At 39.7% G+C, this 13,987-nt stretch overlaps 1 protein-coding gene across 5 annotated transcripts in view; it reads left to right on the forward strand.

Moving 5' to 3' along the window:
• The window catches only part of RAPGEF5 (Rap guanine nucleotide exchange factor 5), a 508,053-nt gene that overhangs the window by 315,270 nt on the left and 178,796 nt on the right, over positions 1-13,987 (forward strand). For all 5 annotated transcript variants that reach the window (XM_032401958.1, XM_032401959.1, XM_032401957.1 and 2 more), the window contains 3 exons: positions 4,595-4,645; positions 7,165-7,271; positions 12,488-12,609. In XM_032401958.1, coding sequence (XP_032257849.1) covers positions 4,595-4,645; positions 7,165-7,271; positions 12,488-12,609 — 280 coding nt within the window. The remainder of the gene's footprint in view (positions 1-4,594; positions 4,646-7,164; positions 7,272-12,487; positions 12,610-13,987) is intronic.

Consider the following 13,987-nt stretch of genomic DNA (forward strand, 5'->3'; position numbering starts at 1 on the left):
TTCCTTCCTTCCTTCCTTCCTTCCTTCCTTCCTTCCTTCCTTCCTTCCTTCTCTTTCTTCCTTCCTTCCTTCCTTCCTTCTTTCTGGGGGGGGCGGGAAGTGGGGCAGAGGGAGAGGGAGGGAATGAATCTTAAGCAGATTCCAAGATGCAGGGCTCGATCTCACAACCCTGAGACCATGACACGAGCCAAAATTAAGAGGCAGGCGCTTAACCGACTGCACGACCCAGGAACCCCATATAAGTAAATTTCTTAATTTCTCTGTCCCTTTAAAAATGAGAATAGATGGGTGCAGTTACTATTATGGGAAAGTGCTATAGACAAGGGGGGTGCTCAGTAAACATTTCTGCCGCTTTCCCTTTCATTCCATTTTTCTTAACACTACACTGGGCAGTAGAAAAACACAGTTTTGAGAACATGACTGACGTTGGTGTGGCAAGGCTATGCCGAGAAGGTGCTATTACATATGGCTTTGTGGCAGTGACTGACTGGTGGGAGCACGTCCCTTGGAGCCCTGAGGACATGGTGGTGGGCCTGAGCCACAGCCAGAGCTTGGGGGAGAGTGGTGGCGCCCTGCCCCATGCTTCCCTTTTAGCAATTGGCTCCAGCTTGTGTAATGCCTAACTTGTGTTGCCGTGTAATTCTCAAGCCCACATACAGGCTGGGGTTTGGTCCCTTTTACCTTGTTCAAGCTCTGATTGAGCTAGAAGTGTATCCTGGGGCTTAAAAAGGACTCATAGTCTTAGACTCATAGTCTTAGAACTCTGCTGGACAGCCTGCTCCGTCACAACCCTTATTGTTTGAGCTGGTAGTCATCTCTTTACATAGGGGCCCTCTGGTAACTTCGGAAGCTTGCTGGTTTCCTAGGATTGTAAGAGAAGCAGGTGTACTCATTCCACTGTGATGTCTTCATCTTCTACTTGATGGCCCAGAATAGGGAAAGGGCAATGGCTGCAGGTGACAGAAAGTCATGTCAGGAACTGAATTCTCAAGGCATCAATACATTTGGTAGTTCTTGTTGGTTCCTCTTTGAAATAAACGAGGTCATACTTTTGCGGGGATTGAAATGATTCGGTCTTTCTCCTTTCTCTCTCCCCTTGGCCACCTATGTACTTTAATTCAATCTAAGGAGAGTATTAAGGCATGCCCTTTAAGAGCTGATAAGAAATGTGCTGTAAATCTATCATATAGTATAGTAAGATATTTTCACTGACTCTGTAATGAGTTCTATGCTCGGTTCAGACCCAGCATCTTGGACCATTATAATTTAACTCTAGTGGACACCTAACTTTAAAAAAATGAAGGTAATACATGATTGCTAACCAGTTACCCCTTTGAGTTATGCCATTGTTTGTTTCTGGAAGTTCATATGTGAATATTAAAGGGTTGCAGTTTTCTAATACATGTTTAAAATATGAAAAATATTTTCCTAGAATCATTTAGGGAATCCTTTTCCATGGTTCACTAAAATGGAAAGGAGAAGAAATAAATTTGAATTAAAATCTAATTTCATTTGTATTGTTACTAGTCTTCTCTCTATGGTAGATATATGTCTTTCATGAAAGTATCATTGCATGTAGCCGAAGTAATTCTAGGAAATTGGAAATAAAGGGGGAAAAAAGCATTATTTCACCTGGACATTGTATTATGAAATATTATGGTGAGAGCCATTTAAAAGAGGACACTCTGTATCACTGGGAACAGCCATCCAAGATTATAGAGTAAATTGATAGGAAATGAGGATCAAGTAAAAGAATTCATGGGTTTAAAGTGTTCTTTAGCTCCTATGTGTTCTGATAAATGGATTTAGATGAGGAATAGTATCACATTCTTGTGTATGTTTCTGGAAGTTCCCACAGTGGCTGGCAAAGAGCTCAGTAGGTGCTTTGTAAATGAGAAATGAATGGAAGTTCGTTGCTACCAGAAGGATTAGATGAAGCCTTGGAATGCTCAGAGGAGAAATAAAACCAAGGGATTCAAAGAAGGGACAAAAACATCTGATGACATATTAGGAAAGAATATCGAAACAGAGAGGGGTGCATTTTTAAGGGTGTTCTTGTGATACTCTTTCAAGTAAACGCTGGAGAGCAATCCTTGAGGTGATTCAGAGCAGTGATTCTCAGATTCTTGTAAGGTGGCCCTTACCGTGTTCCTGATGACAAAAATTACGCAATTTCCTAATACCTCTTAAAAATCGAGGTCATGGATAGACTATTCCATGTTCTTTTTTCTCAAGGTCTTTGACGCTTGCTATTTTGGGTCAATACCAACAACTAACAAAAAGTGGTCTGTAAAGCACATAGTTAGGAGAGCTGTTTTAAGTTTAACACATCAGAACTTTACCGAGTTCTGCAGGGAGCTCTGTGGTTTCCTGGAGCCCAGCGGAGTTTGAGAGCCACTGTCCTAGAGTTAATGAAACAGAGCCCTCCTGGGACCAGGTAAGAGAGCGCTTCACAGGAGTTTCTGACAACAAATGTAGGTATTGTGTTCTGGAAAAGGCCGTTCTTGTTGTGTTGCTCTTGCCGATTCCCTGTGGGCTAGTAGCTTATCTGTCACTGTTATCTAGTCAGCATGGAAGAATCTCATGGCTTTATTTACTCACCTTACCAATCTTTTGAAACCAGCCATCCACGGGGAAGTTTCTGTGAAGTAGAATTGTGTGAGTGTAACACTAGTGTGGAGACAGCCAGATTTAGGTTGACGGCTGAAAGAAAGGAAATGGTTTGCTTTCTTTTGTGAATGTGCCCCTACCTAGTTCTTGAGAACTTGTTTCTACCTAGAAAGCTTTTTTTTTTTTTTTTAAACTAAATCATGTGAAGTAGTTGCTTTCCTGAGCTGATTCAGGCAATTAGATGAGTAACAAAGACTGTCAGTCCTGGCCTACCATATTGACTTTTAGAAGTCTATTTAGGGGGAGAAAAATCACTTATGATGATTCATCTTCAAATGATAAAGCTAGTGCATATGCAAATTTTAAATTGTTTGGTATTTCAATAAGTGAATATATTACATGGGCTCAGACGACAGAAGGCTTGAGAAGGGCCGATTGGGAGTGTGTATAATACCACACCAGAAGGGGTGGGTGGATGTTTTATTTTAATACATGGGAATTAAAAATGGCCTGTCTACCTTTGTAAATTTCATTTTCTTTGAAGCCTTTGCAAATCTTCAGCAGAGTAAACCAATTGGCATCTCTGGAGAGAGTTTGTATGTTTCTTTCAGTCTAAGATAAGTAATAGGGGAGCCATGTGGAGTGGGGAAGATGCAGAATGGGAATTGTGCCTTAGATTAAGGTTTGGTAGAAGGTTCAGATGCTGGAAGGCGATGACTGGCAGGGTATGTTTTGTAGTTTAGCCAATGATTTTGAGAAGTGGAGGCGGCAGACTAAAAACGATGGGATCTCAAAAGACAGCAAGCCTTGGAATAGAGGTGTAAAGAGCTTTTAAACATAGGTTGGGAGCTCAGTAAATGTTAGTTTCTCTTTTCTGTTCCCCATACCACAGTGGGAAATGATAATAGTTTTCTATTGTGCTTAGGCATATGTGGGTGATGGTGCTGCCCACTGGATCATTAGGTATGAAAAATTAGCTCCTACAATTCAAATCATTCAGCAAATACTTACTAAATTGATACAGAGATGTAAATATCTATAAATAAACGAATAGCAAAGTAAACATTTCTGTGCAAGGTTGTATGCTAGATGCTGTGAAAGCAAGCACCCCCTCAAGGAGCTTGTGGATTTAGTTAGGGCAAATGCACACTTACTGACGGACAGCAATGCAGAGCATCCAGAAGCTGCTACATGAATAGTACAAAAAAACAGAGCTGCAAAGAGGGACAAACCCCAGTGGACCGGGGCAGGTGGGAGGAGCTTCACCCAGGAGGCGACTCCACTAAACCTGGACTTCGAAGTCTGGTGGGATTCAGGGAAGCGTCAGCAAAGATGGAGGGCTCTCCAGTGTGGAGAATGGTGTGAGCAGAGGCGGTTATGAGTGGCGAGCTCTTCTGATGAGGAGATCTTGTCCTGTAGGGAGGTGGAGGGAGAATGAATACTGGAAACCTGTTGGAGGCAGACCGTGGTGGTTTGGATGGACTCACCTAAGCAGTAAGAGACCCACTGTAAGGCAAGGGGACAGTTGTTCAGTTGAGGTTTGCAGGATGGCTTGCAGGGGCGTGACCAGAGGTCAGGGAAATCCACGGAGAGGCTGAAGCAGCAGTGTAGATGTATAGTGATGGGTGTCTGAGTTAGTTGGTGAAGGAGGAAATGAAAAGAAAAGGAGAAACAGAATCAAATCACACAGAGAATAAAATCGCAAGTATGAAAACCTCCATCTTTTCATGGTACTCCTTAAAGTTGTAACCTTTCGGTTGGGAGCTGTTCAGATGGAATAACCTGTCCCATTGGAATGAATGTTGACCAGATGCTTGCACTGAATGAGAATAAGGACATGAATCCTTTATGGCCCATGACTTGAGATTTAATCACATTTTTTGGTTTGGACAACTGCTAGACCTGCCTCATTGCAGACATTGTCCCTGCTGGTACAAAGATTTGTTTAGTTCTAATTTTTCCCTTCTTCTTTCTTTCAAAATAGACTCTATCGAGAAGAATTTCCAATCCATACCTTGAACACACTCCTTCCCAGGTATGACTCTTTGCTCTTACTGCATTTTCTGAAACAATGATTTATGAATCCTGATGTAGAATTCTCTAGTTACAGCTCTTCCGTCTGCCCCTGGGCACACTGTCCCCTTCACCTGGGGATGACACAGCTGAAGTTCTTTGAAATGCTCTGATAATTGTGTCATGGTACAAGATGTTCATCAGACAGGAAAAGAAATACTGTCCCATCTCCCAAGTCCTTATATGAATGTGTTATCAATATGGTGGAGTTAAATATATATTTTTTCAATTTGCTGTCTTAATAGAAATGCTGTATTTTTAAAATAGTGGGTATTTTACACTAAGAACTTGGTGTAAGAGGGCATTATTTATATTTATAGTTATCTGTTAGTAGAATATCTATGTTCATTGAAAAAAGATGGGGAAGCCTTCATTGTGTTTAAAAATAATTTGACAAAGAGTTCCTTTTTTTTTTCTAAAGAGTAACAGGAGGCTGTGAGCGTTGTGAGGTCTGAAACTTTTTGGCCTTGTTCACTGCTGTATCCCCAGCATCTAGAATGGGGTCTGAGAGCCGCTCATTAAATGGTTTTGAAAAACTAAGTGAATGAACATTGATACCTTGTCAGGACCCGTCAAGGGTGAGCTGACTTGTACCTCTTTTAGGGTAGTACTTTTTCTTTTCTTCCAAATTTTTATTTAAATTCTACTTAGTTAACATACAGCATAATAATGGCTTCAGGAGTAGAATTTAGTGATTCATCATTTGCCTAGGACCCCAGTGCTCATCGTGACAAGTGACTTCTTTTTTTTTTTTTTTGAGCATTTTTTTATTATGTTAATCACCATACATTACATCATTAGCTTTTGATGTAGTGTTCCATTATTCATTGTTTGCATATAACACCCAGTGCTCCATGCAGAACGTGCCCTCTTTAATACCCATCACCAGGCTAGCCCATCCTCCCACCCCCCTCCCCTCTAGAACCCTCAGTTTGTTTCTCAGAGTCCATCGTCTCTCATGGTTCGTCTACCCCTCCGATTCCCCCCCTTCATTCTTCCCCTCCTGCTATCTTCTTCTTCTTTTTTTTTTTTTTTTTTAATATATATTGCGTTATTTGTTTCAGAGGTACAGATCTGTGATTCAACAGTCTTGCACAATTCACAGTGCTCACCATAGCACATACCCTCCCCAATGTCTATCACCCAGCCACCCCATCCCTCCCACCCCACCCTCCACTCCAGCAACCCTCAGTTTGTTTCCTGAGATTAAAAATTCCTCATATCAGTGAGGTCATATGATACGTGTCTTTCTCTGATTGACTTATTTTGCTCAGCATAACACCCTCCACGTCGTTGCAAATGGCAAGATCTCATTCCTTTTGATGGCTGCGTACTATTCCATTGTATATATATACCACATCTTCTTTATCCATTCATCGTGACAAGTGACTTCTTAATGCCCATCACCCATTCAGCCCATCCCTCACCCTAGGGTAGTACTTTCTGTCATCTGACTTGGTGCAGTTTTTGTTTTGTTTTGCTTTGTATACAGTTGCAACATGTTAAAAAATCATTTCCTGCCCTTCACACTTTCTCATCAGGTTGTGTTTAGGAAGTGATAATATTAGGGAAGTGTAAGGATGGGGTTGAAATGTTCCCTGTCAAGTCATAGTCAATATACTATTAGTTGGTTTGCTTCAAGAGAAGATATAAAATATTCAATAGGTGCAAAATAGTGTAGGTGCAGAAAGAGTTCACCAAGAAATAAGTAAACAGATATAGCATGCGTTCCCAACATATATTAATTTTAATGAGCATGAAGACAGTTCATTTTCATTTAGCTTTCTTTGTGAAGCAACATTGCACTATGGAGGAAGGTACCAATTATAGAGATAGGAGGTAGGATATAAAGTAGGACATGGACCTCTTTAGATCTAAGGAATACCCTCCTTCATCCTCTAAGAATCAGAGATGCCTATGGGTGAATTAGAAGATGAAAAAGGAGGTTAAGTAAAATTTTTATCTGCTAGGTGGAATTGTGATGTAGATGAAACCAGGATGCTTGGAATTAACGATGAGCGCTGCAGCTGAGTGAAGCTTAAGAGTGAAGCAGATAGCAGCCTATCACATCGTATCACAGAGTGAGATGTTCACTAGATAGGAAAACGTTATTTTCCCATCTTCCGAGACTTTTACATGAAAGCATTATCAATATGGCAGAGTAATATGTAATATAAATATACTTCAATTTGCTGATTGATAGAAACTATCTAAAAAAACATATTTTATTCTGGAAACTTGGTATAAAAGATTATTTATAGTTAAAGCAGTTTATTTGGAAAATAGTTACTGTAGCTTAATAGCACAAGTGGACCAATAGCAAAAATAAAATGGGTAGTAGTTGGTCTGTAGCTACGTCGGCTAAAGTGCTTTTAAACTTAGGGACGTGGGCATGATTTTTTTATATGGTATGCTATTGGCAGCTCACAAATTGTCATATTACTCTAAATTTATGGAGAATATTTGTCTTTTTCCATTTAGATTTATGGAGAGAATTCTTCTTGTGCAGGAAGAGCATTGAGGAATATTATTATCGTTCAGGCAACTGACCTGATAAAGGACAGAGTGAACCTCAAGGGATTTTACAGGTAACACAGTTTTCTAACACCTTGTCAAAAATGCTCCTTGAATAATAATAAAAAAAAAATGTGCTGAAATCATAACCTTGATCACAAAGAGCTGGGCTATATCAGTACTGGGAGGATTTGTTTGTTTGAAGTGTCTATTTGGGGTACTGATGGTGATTTTTCTTTTAAACTCAGCTGAATATTTGTTGACAGTAGACTCCTAGTTCTGAAGTTGGGGTATGGAATCTCCAGGCGCAAGTGGATGGGTTCCTGAGAGAGTCTCTGCTCTGCTTCCTCTGAAATGTGATGTTTTATATATTTGTACTGGGAATGTGCTGCACTGGGACTTCAATAAGCATAGGCGCCTTCTTCAGGGACCTTATCAAGGTTCTTTGAAATACTCTTGGGAGATCTATGGGAGAGGGAATTCTGCTCTAACTTGCCAGGGGAGGATGAGCCCCTCCTTGGGCGCTGCAAGGAGGGGGAAGGGCAGGTGGCAAACGTTTGGCATCTCTCCATCTTGGCTTGTGAATAAGGGCAGAGGTATAAAAGGAAATGGATGGGCTAAAATGGTCAGTTTTAAAGTATAGCTGGACTAAGAGAATTGTCACTTAGAAAGTTGAGGACACATGTTCTCATTTCATGGAGCCATTTAAAGAAAAAACAAAATTGGATTACCAGCCTTTTATTTTGTCAACTAAAGGTGTTGAACCATACCAAACAATACCAAAACTAAATTATAAAGATAAAACAAAAAAACATTTATTATCATTTTTTCTTACAGAAACGAGATTGCGATATACCATAAAGAATAGGAAGAGTACTCAGAATAAATGACACCAAAAGAAGTAGGAAAGGGGCACCTGGGTGGCACAGTCGGTTAAGCCCCTGACTCTTGGTTTCAGCTCAGGTCATGATCTCATGGTCATGAGATCCAGCTCTGCCTCAGGCTCAGAGTGGAGTCTGCTTGAGACTCCCTTTCCCTCTGCAACTTCCCCCCAAAATAAATAAATAAATCTCAAAAATGGTAGGAAAGATTATCAGAATAAGGACATTCCATTAAGTTAACTAAATTTAGCTTTATCACAAACTCATTATAATATTCCTGTTTTTTCCATTTGTCACAGTTGGGAAAAATTCATGGCCTGGATTTGGGGGATAGTGGATTTGGGAAAAAATCATGGCCTGGGTTTGGGGGACAGTGATTCCCAACCTTTTTGAGTAAGAAGACCTCCTTTTCATTGAGACATGACTTAAAATGCACAATTCTTGAGGGTACAGCTTGATGAATTTTTGATTATTATATACACCTATGTAACTATTATCCATACCCTAGATAATTCCTTAATGTTCTTTTCTAGTCACTATCCCAGGCTACCAACTACTTTCTAATCAGACTCTTGGCAGAATCTGTTTTCTGAGGCACCATTGAGCAAGGGTGGGAGGGAAGGTTGGGAGAACTACAATGAATTAATACTTTAAAATCCCATATTAAATTTTTTAAAAGATTTTATTTATTTGAGAGAGAGAGAGTTATACAGAGCACGAAAACAGAGGGGGAGGGGCAGAGGGAGAAGCAGGCTTCCCGCTGAGGAGGGGGCCCGATGTGGGAGTTGATCCCAGGACCCTGGGATCATGACCTGAGCCGAAGGCAGATGCTTAATCAACTGAGCCTGAAAATCAACCATGTGCCTGAAAATCCCATGTTAAATTAACCACATTAGTACATATATAGGTTTTGAAAAAATATTCCTAGGTTAGACATGATCTATTCTGTTGAGAAAGCATGTTTTTGTATATATGGACTCATGAACTTTTTGAAAAAAGCTTGATCCCCCAACCCCCCACCCCCCCATAAACAATTCATAGCCCAATGTCTGAGAACCTTCAGTTTAGAGCCCGGGCCAAGTAGACGTGACGGGTGAGAAGAGTGGTTGCAGTCCTGACTGGACCACTTCACATAGAGCCTTTTTAATTTTTTTTTTTTTTTAATAGATGATGGTATCAACTTTAAACCTATCTATTTTTTTTTCATTTTTAAAAAATAAAAACTGGTTGGATATGACTTTGGGTCTAGTCGTGAACAGGCTCCTATGATGCTTTTTAGCTACCACATAAGGCTATGTGTAAGATGCGTCATTGCTCTCAGTTGCTTTATGTGGTCTCCATGGATATAGATTGAAAAAAGCATTGGGAGACGTATGTTAATGAGGTTCATGGAAAAGAACCATCCATCCAAGTTAGAACACATTTAGGGTTCAGTGGGAGTAGAATGGGGAGAGAGCATGTGCTGTGCTATTTCAGATTCCCAGTGGTCGGGCCAGAACTTCCATCTTTCCATAATCTAAGGATTGATGAGTGCCCTGGGTCTAAAGATAAGGTGCTAATATGATTGCCTAGGATGAGTCATTTTCCTTTGTCTGGTAGTAAATTGAGGTGAAGTGTTCCCCATGTCCTACATGAGAATTACTTTCAGAACTTTGAGATCTTTTCTATTCCTTTTGCACTACAGGAAAAATCATACTGGTTTCTGAGACTTCAAGTAAGTCTTTAAATACCATCACCCCATTTACATTTGAGATTAGGGTTCTGTCTGCGGTACCGTGAATGAATCGCTAAAAATGCAACTAGAGACAGAAGGAGACCAGGAGAAATCAAATTTTCAGCTCAAAATATTGGAGCTGAGATAATGTTTAATGTTTTGTTATAGCAGTCACCTTGGCCTCGTAGCTAATCACCTCCATATCACAATGTTTCTGCCTCGTATTGCAACTCCAGTTAGATCTACATGTACTCAAATGGTTTCTGGATCCAGTACAAGACTGAAAATACACTGTGAGTAAGAACTGGGTGTTCAGATCGCTCCCTTCCACCTCTCCCTTTTCTTCCTCATTGCTCTCCCCTAAGTCCTGTAGGTTTAGGTACGGTAGCTGGATTGCTGCAGCCCTGGTCAGCAAGCCAGGGGAGTAGGAGTTCAGCGCAGGGGCCCCTCACCTCATGCTGTTGGCTTTGACGATATTAAGGATAGTGTTTGTTCCTATTCCTAGTGGGGTTTTCCCTGGTGCAGATGGATTGTTGAAGGAGATTTGAAGCATAACTTAATCAAGTTGGAGGTGGAGGAGAAGGGGATCACCAGCAACTGAAACAGTAGCTTGCTGGCCGGGTTGGGGGCTCTGATGAACTATTGTTGTCACAGCGGTACTCTGGCCATATGTTTAGTGTGTGGACTCAGCCCTCTTCCCAAGATAGAGTGAGCCCTTCCCAGTGAGAAGGTAGAGCTGGGGGATTGGGGCTTTGTGGTCACCAGTGTCACCTGGGCCCCGTTCAGCCACACTGCACCCGAATCTACACATTAACCGAATCCCCCAGGTGCTCCTAAACACAATTTTGAGAAGCCCCAGTCTAGGAAACTTCTTCCCCATCACCTGTGAGCAAGGCAGACATACTTGTCCATCTAGCCACCTTTTGCAATTTGGCAGTTTGGTTTGCTTTTAGTAAATGTTTGGTTATGTCCTATTCCGGGTGGTCAGACACTGAGAGCAAGTTGAGGACTGGATTGTTCTTAGAATAAGGATTACGATGATACAGTGTTTTAATCCATGGGATAAAAGTGCTTTACAAGCTCAAAGATGCTGGCTAATTGACAGAGGGGTTGAGGAATTAATTAACACTTTGAGCCTTTAACATGAAAGGTGTCGTATAGAATTAGAAGTTAATATTGACGGTTTTGTCTAATTGCCTAGTTTATTGTGATCTGTTTTCTCCTTTTTCAAAAAACATCCGTTTATTTGACAGTTAATCTTTCTAATGTCTTAATGCTAACGCGCAACTAAATGTGTCTGGTATTGCCCTAATTGCCTTAGAGTATCTTTCAAATAGTGACACTTCACCAGAAAAAAAAAAAAAAAAGTGATGCTTTATCAAAAGCTGGAATATTTGTTCAAATTTCTCAGCAGAGGGGCGCCTGGCTGGCTCAGTCTATAGAGCATGCGACTCTTGATCTTGAGGTCGTGAGTTCAAGCCCCATGTTGGGCATAAAAACAAAAACAAAAACAAAAACAAAAAACAAACTCCAAACCACAAAACAAATATCTCTGAAAATGTAGTACCTCGTGGCATTTCTTCATATTATTGGTCACTGTGTGATTTCTAGATATTGATGACTATGGCCAGTCACAAAAAATAAGCAGTATTTTTCTGTTTTAGGAATAAAATAAATGTTGATGTGTTTTGGTCCTTAAATATCAAATATGGAATAAAGACAGCCATTTACACGATACATCTTTTAAAAAAAAACATTTTAGTGACGTTTTCATAAGGGAGAATGATTTTCAGTGAAATTTCTTCAAATGAAAACTGTATTTCAAGAAGTTGTCTTCTTTTGAGTTTCCATCTGAGGCTGATAAAGATGAAAAAGTAGGCATGAAAATACTGCTTGTAATGCCCAGACTGGGGCATGCTTCGAGTATAGTTGTGTATTTTAAGACAGATTACGGGGATATTTTTGTGTATGTGGTTAGCGGAATCCATCACACACATCTGGGTTTATGAGTTTATGATCTAGGCTGCTTAGCTAGATTGCTTAGATGATATTAAAAAGAATAATGGTCATATTTATTGTTCTTTGAGACAAATTTTAGGATTTAATATGTTTGGAGAGTAGCAAACAAAACTCTTTACCACTCACTGTGGTCCTAACTTTGTGTAATCTTCTTGGAGTTATTTTGTTCTCAAAAAGACTAGATAAAAATCTATAAAGGGTTGAACAAAAGTTTATCACCATCACCTTGATGCTTGTCTTACCAAGGCAGAAGCATTATATTTATATAATGGATTGCTAAATTTATTCCTTCATTTGTTCAAACACATGTTTTGAGAACTTGCTATGTGCCTGGAATATTCTAATTGTTGGGGTTTAACAGTGAGTTATATACATAGTCCCTGATATCCTGAAAATGATTCTGAAGTGAGGAAAGCAGATATTATTCATTCAGAAGGATGTACAATTACTACAATTACTAGGCGATTTGAAGCAAAAGTATAAGAGGGTATGATTCTAAGTTTTCTTATGGAAGTGATACTGGGCTGAAATCGGAAAGATGAATAAGAGGTGCCTGTTCATTTATTACTGAGTCCCTTGTTTAAAAAAGCACATGAAAAGGATGATATTAATGATCAATTCTTGGGCAAATGAGTGGCAACACTGTCTTACTATGAATGGCTTTCCTTTTGTTCAGGAGGAGCTGTGTTGGGTCAGAGCTGGTAGACTGGCTTCTAGAACACTGTCCTTTTGTCCAGTGCAGATCTATGGCCATAGGGGTCTGGCAGCTCCTACTGGATATGGGAATTATGTTATCAGGTCAGTATTACATGTTTTGAAAGCATGGAAGCATTATTTTATTAAGCTACCAGAACAAAATTTACTTGATTTTCTAGAGGATGTTACAATCTGGATGGAAATTGTTTTCACAGGTAAATATTTGCATTCTCTCACATTTTATAAATGAAAGTGACCAGTCATCTTTTGATTAAGTCTCACACCTTTTGTAAAAATAATTAGGTACTTGCTGATTTATAGACTACTACGTCTAAGAGTCTTTCCCTTACCCTCTCCTCTACTCAGAAGGCTGCTCACAATTTTTTTTAATCAGTGACATCTTTAGTTGCTCTAAATGTGTGATTTATCTAGCTGTACTTAGAATAATTATCAGAAACTGATTTTATGAGTGGAATGTTACGCCATTTTAATTAATCATGAACAATTAGAGATATGACCTATGAAAATTAGCTGTTTAAACAGAACACAAAATTGATGTTAACTAGCAACTAAAATAGATGGCAGATAGCACTTTTCTTAGTTGAGCCCAGGGAATTAAAGAATTAGAAGTTAAGCAATCTGGATTCTTAATTTAGCTTTATCATGCAGGTGCTAGTTGGTCACTAGGAAGCCTTTATCTCCATAGGTAATAAATATTGAGGGTCAGAGAGCATAGTAAGGTTCAGAAAGGTATACCCAAGTCCCAATGTAGTACAGATGGGAATGTGGGTGTAATTTCAGTGAGTTGTTAATACCTAGCGCCTGATATTCTTATTTAGAAAAGTGGTAACTACCTTTGAGGAATGTTACCAGCTTGCTTGTGAGGTTCATGTTTCTGGTGAGCAAAAAAATTTGTGTCAGTGTTTTTTTGGATAAGTCTCTAATTCTTGATTCCTTTTAAAACAGCCTTGGTAGCATTGACATTTTGTGCTAGGCAATCCTGTTGTAGGGGCCTGTCCTGTACATTAGAGGATGTTTAGCGGTATCCCTTTTTCTACCCACCAGATGCCTGTAGCACCCTCTAGTAGTGAGAACCAAAAATGCCTCCAGACACCGCCGGACGTCGCTTGGGTGTCACAGTTGCCCCCAGTTGAGAACCACGGTTTAAAACTTGAGATACTGTTACATTTGTGTATCACTCAAGTAATTAAATATATCTGTTTGCTTTGAGACACACAAGAAATTCTCCTGCCCACTTTTTGAATTGTTACTGATTTCACCTGTCTGTGAAGCAGAAGAATCATAAAATATATATGAATATGCTGGCTAAAGCCTCAAGTAATAAAAATAGGTTGGTCATTAAGTCCCTTTTAATTCAATGGGATTGTGAACATGAATGGACTTAGAATATATAATTATAATCCTACCGCTGGGTTCTCCCTAATAATTAGTAGGGCTTTCAATTTATTATTTGGTTTAT

The sequence above is a fragment of the Phoca vitulina genome, unplaced genomic scaffold (assembly GCF_004348235.1).
Source record: "Phoca vitulina isolate PV1807 unplaced genomic scaffold, GSC_HSeal_1.0 scaffold4, whole genome shotgun sequence".
Taxonomy (NCBI): domain Eukaryota; kingdom Metazoa; phylum Chordata; class Mammalia; order Carnivora; family Phocidae; genus Phoca; species Phoca vitulina.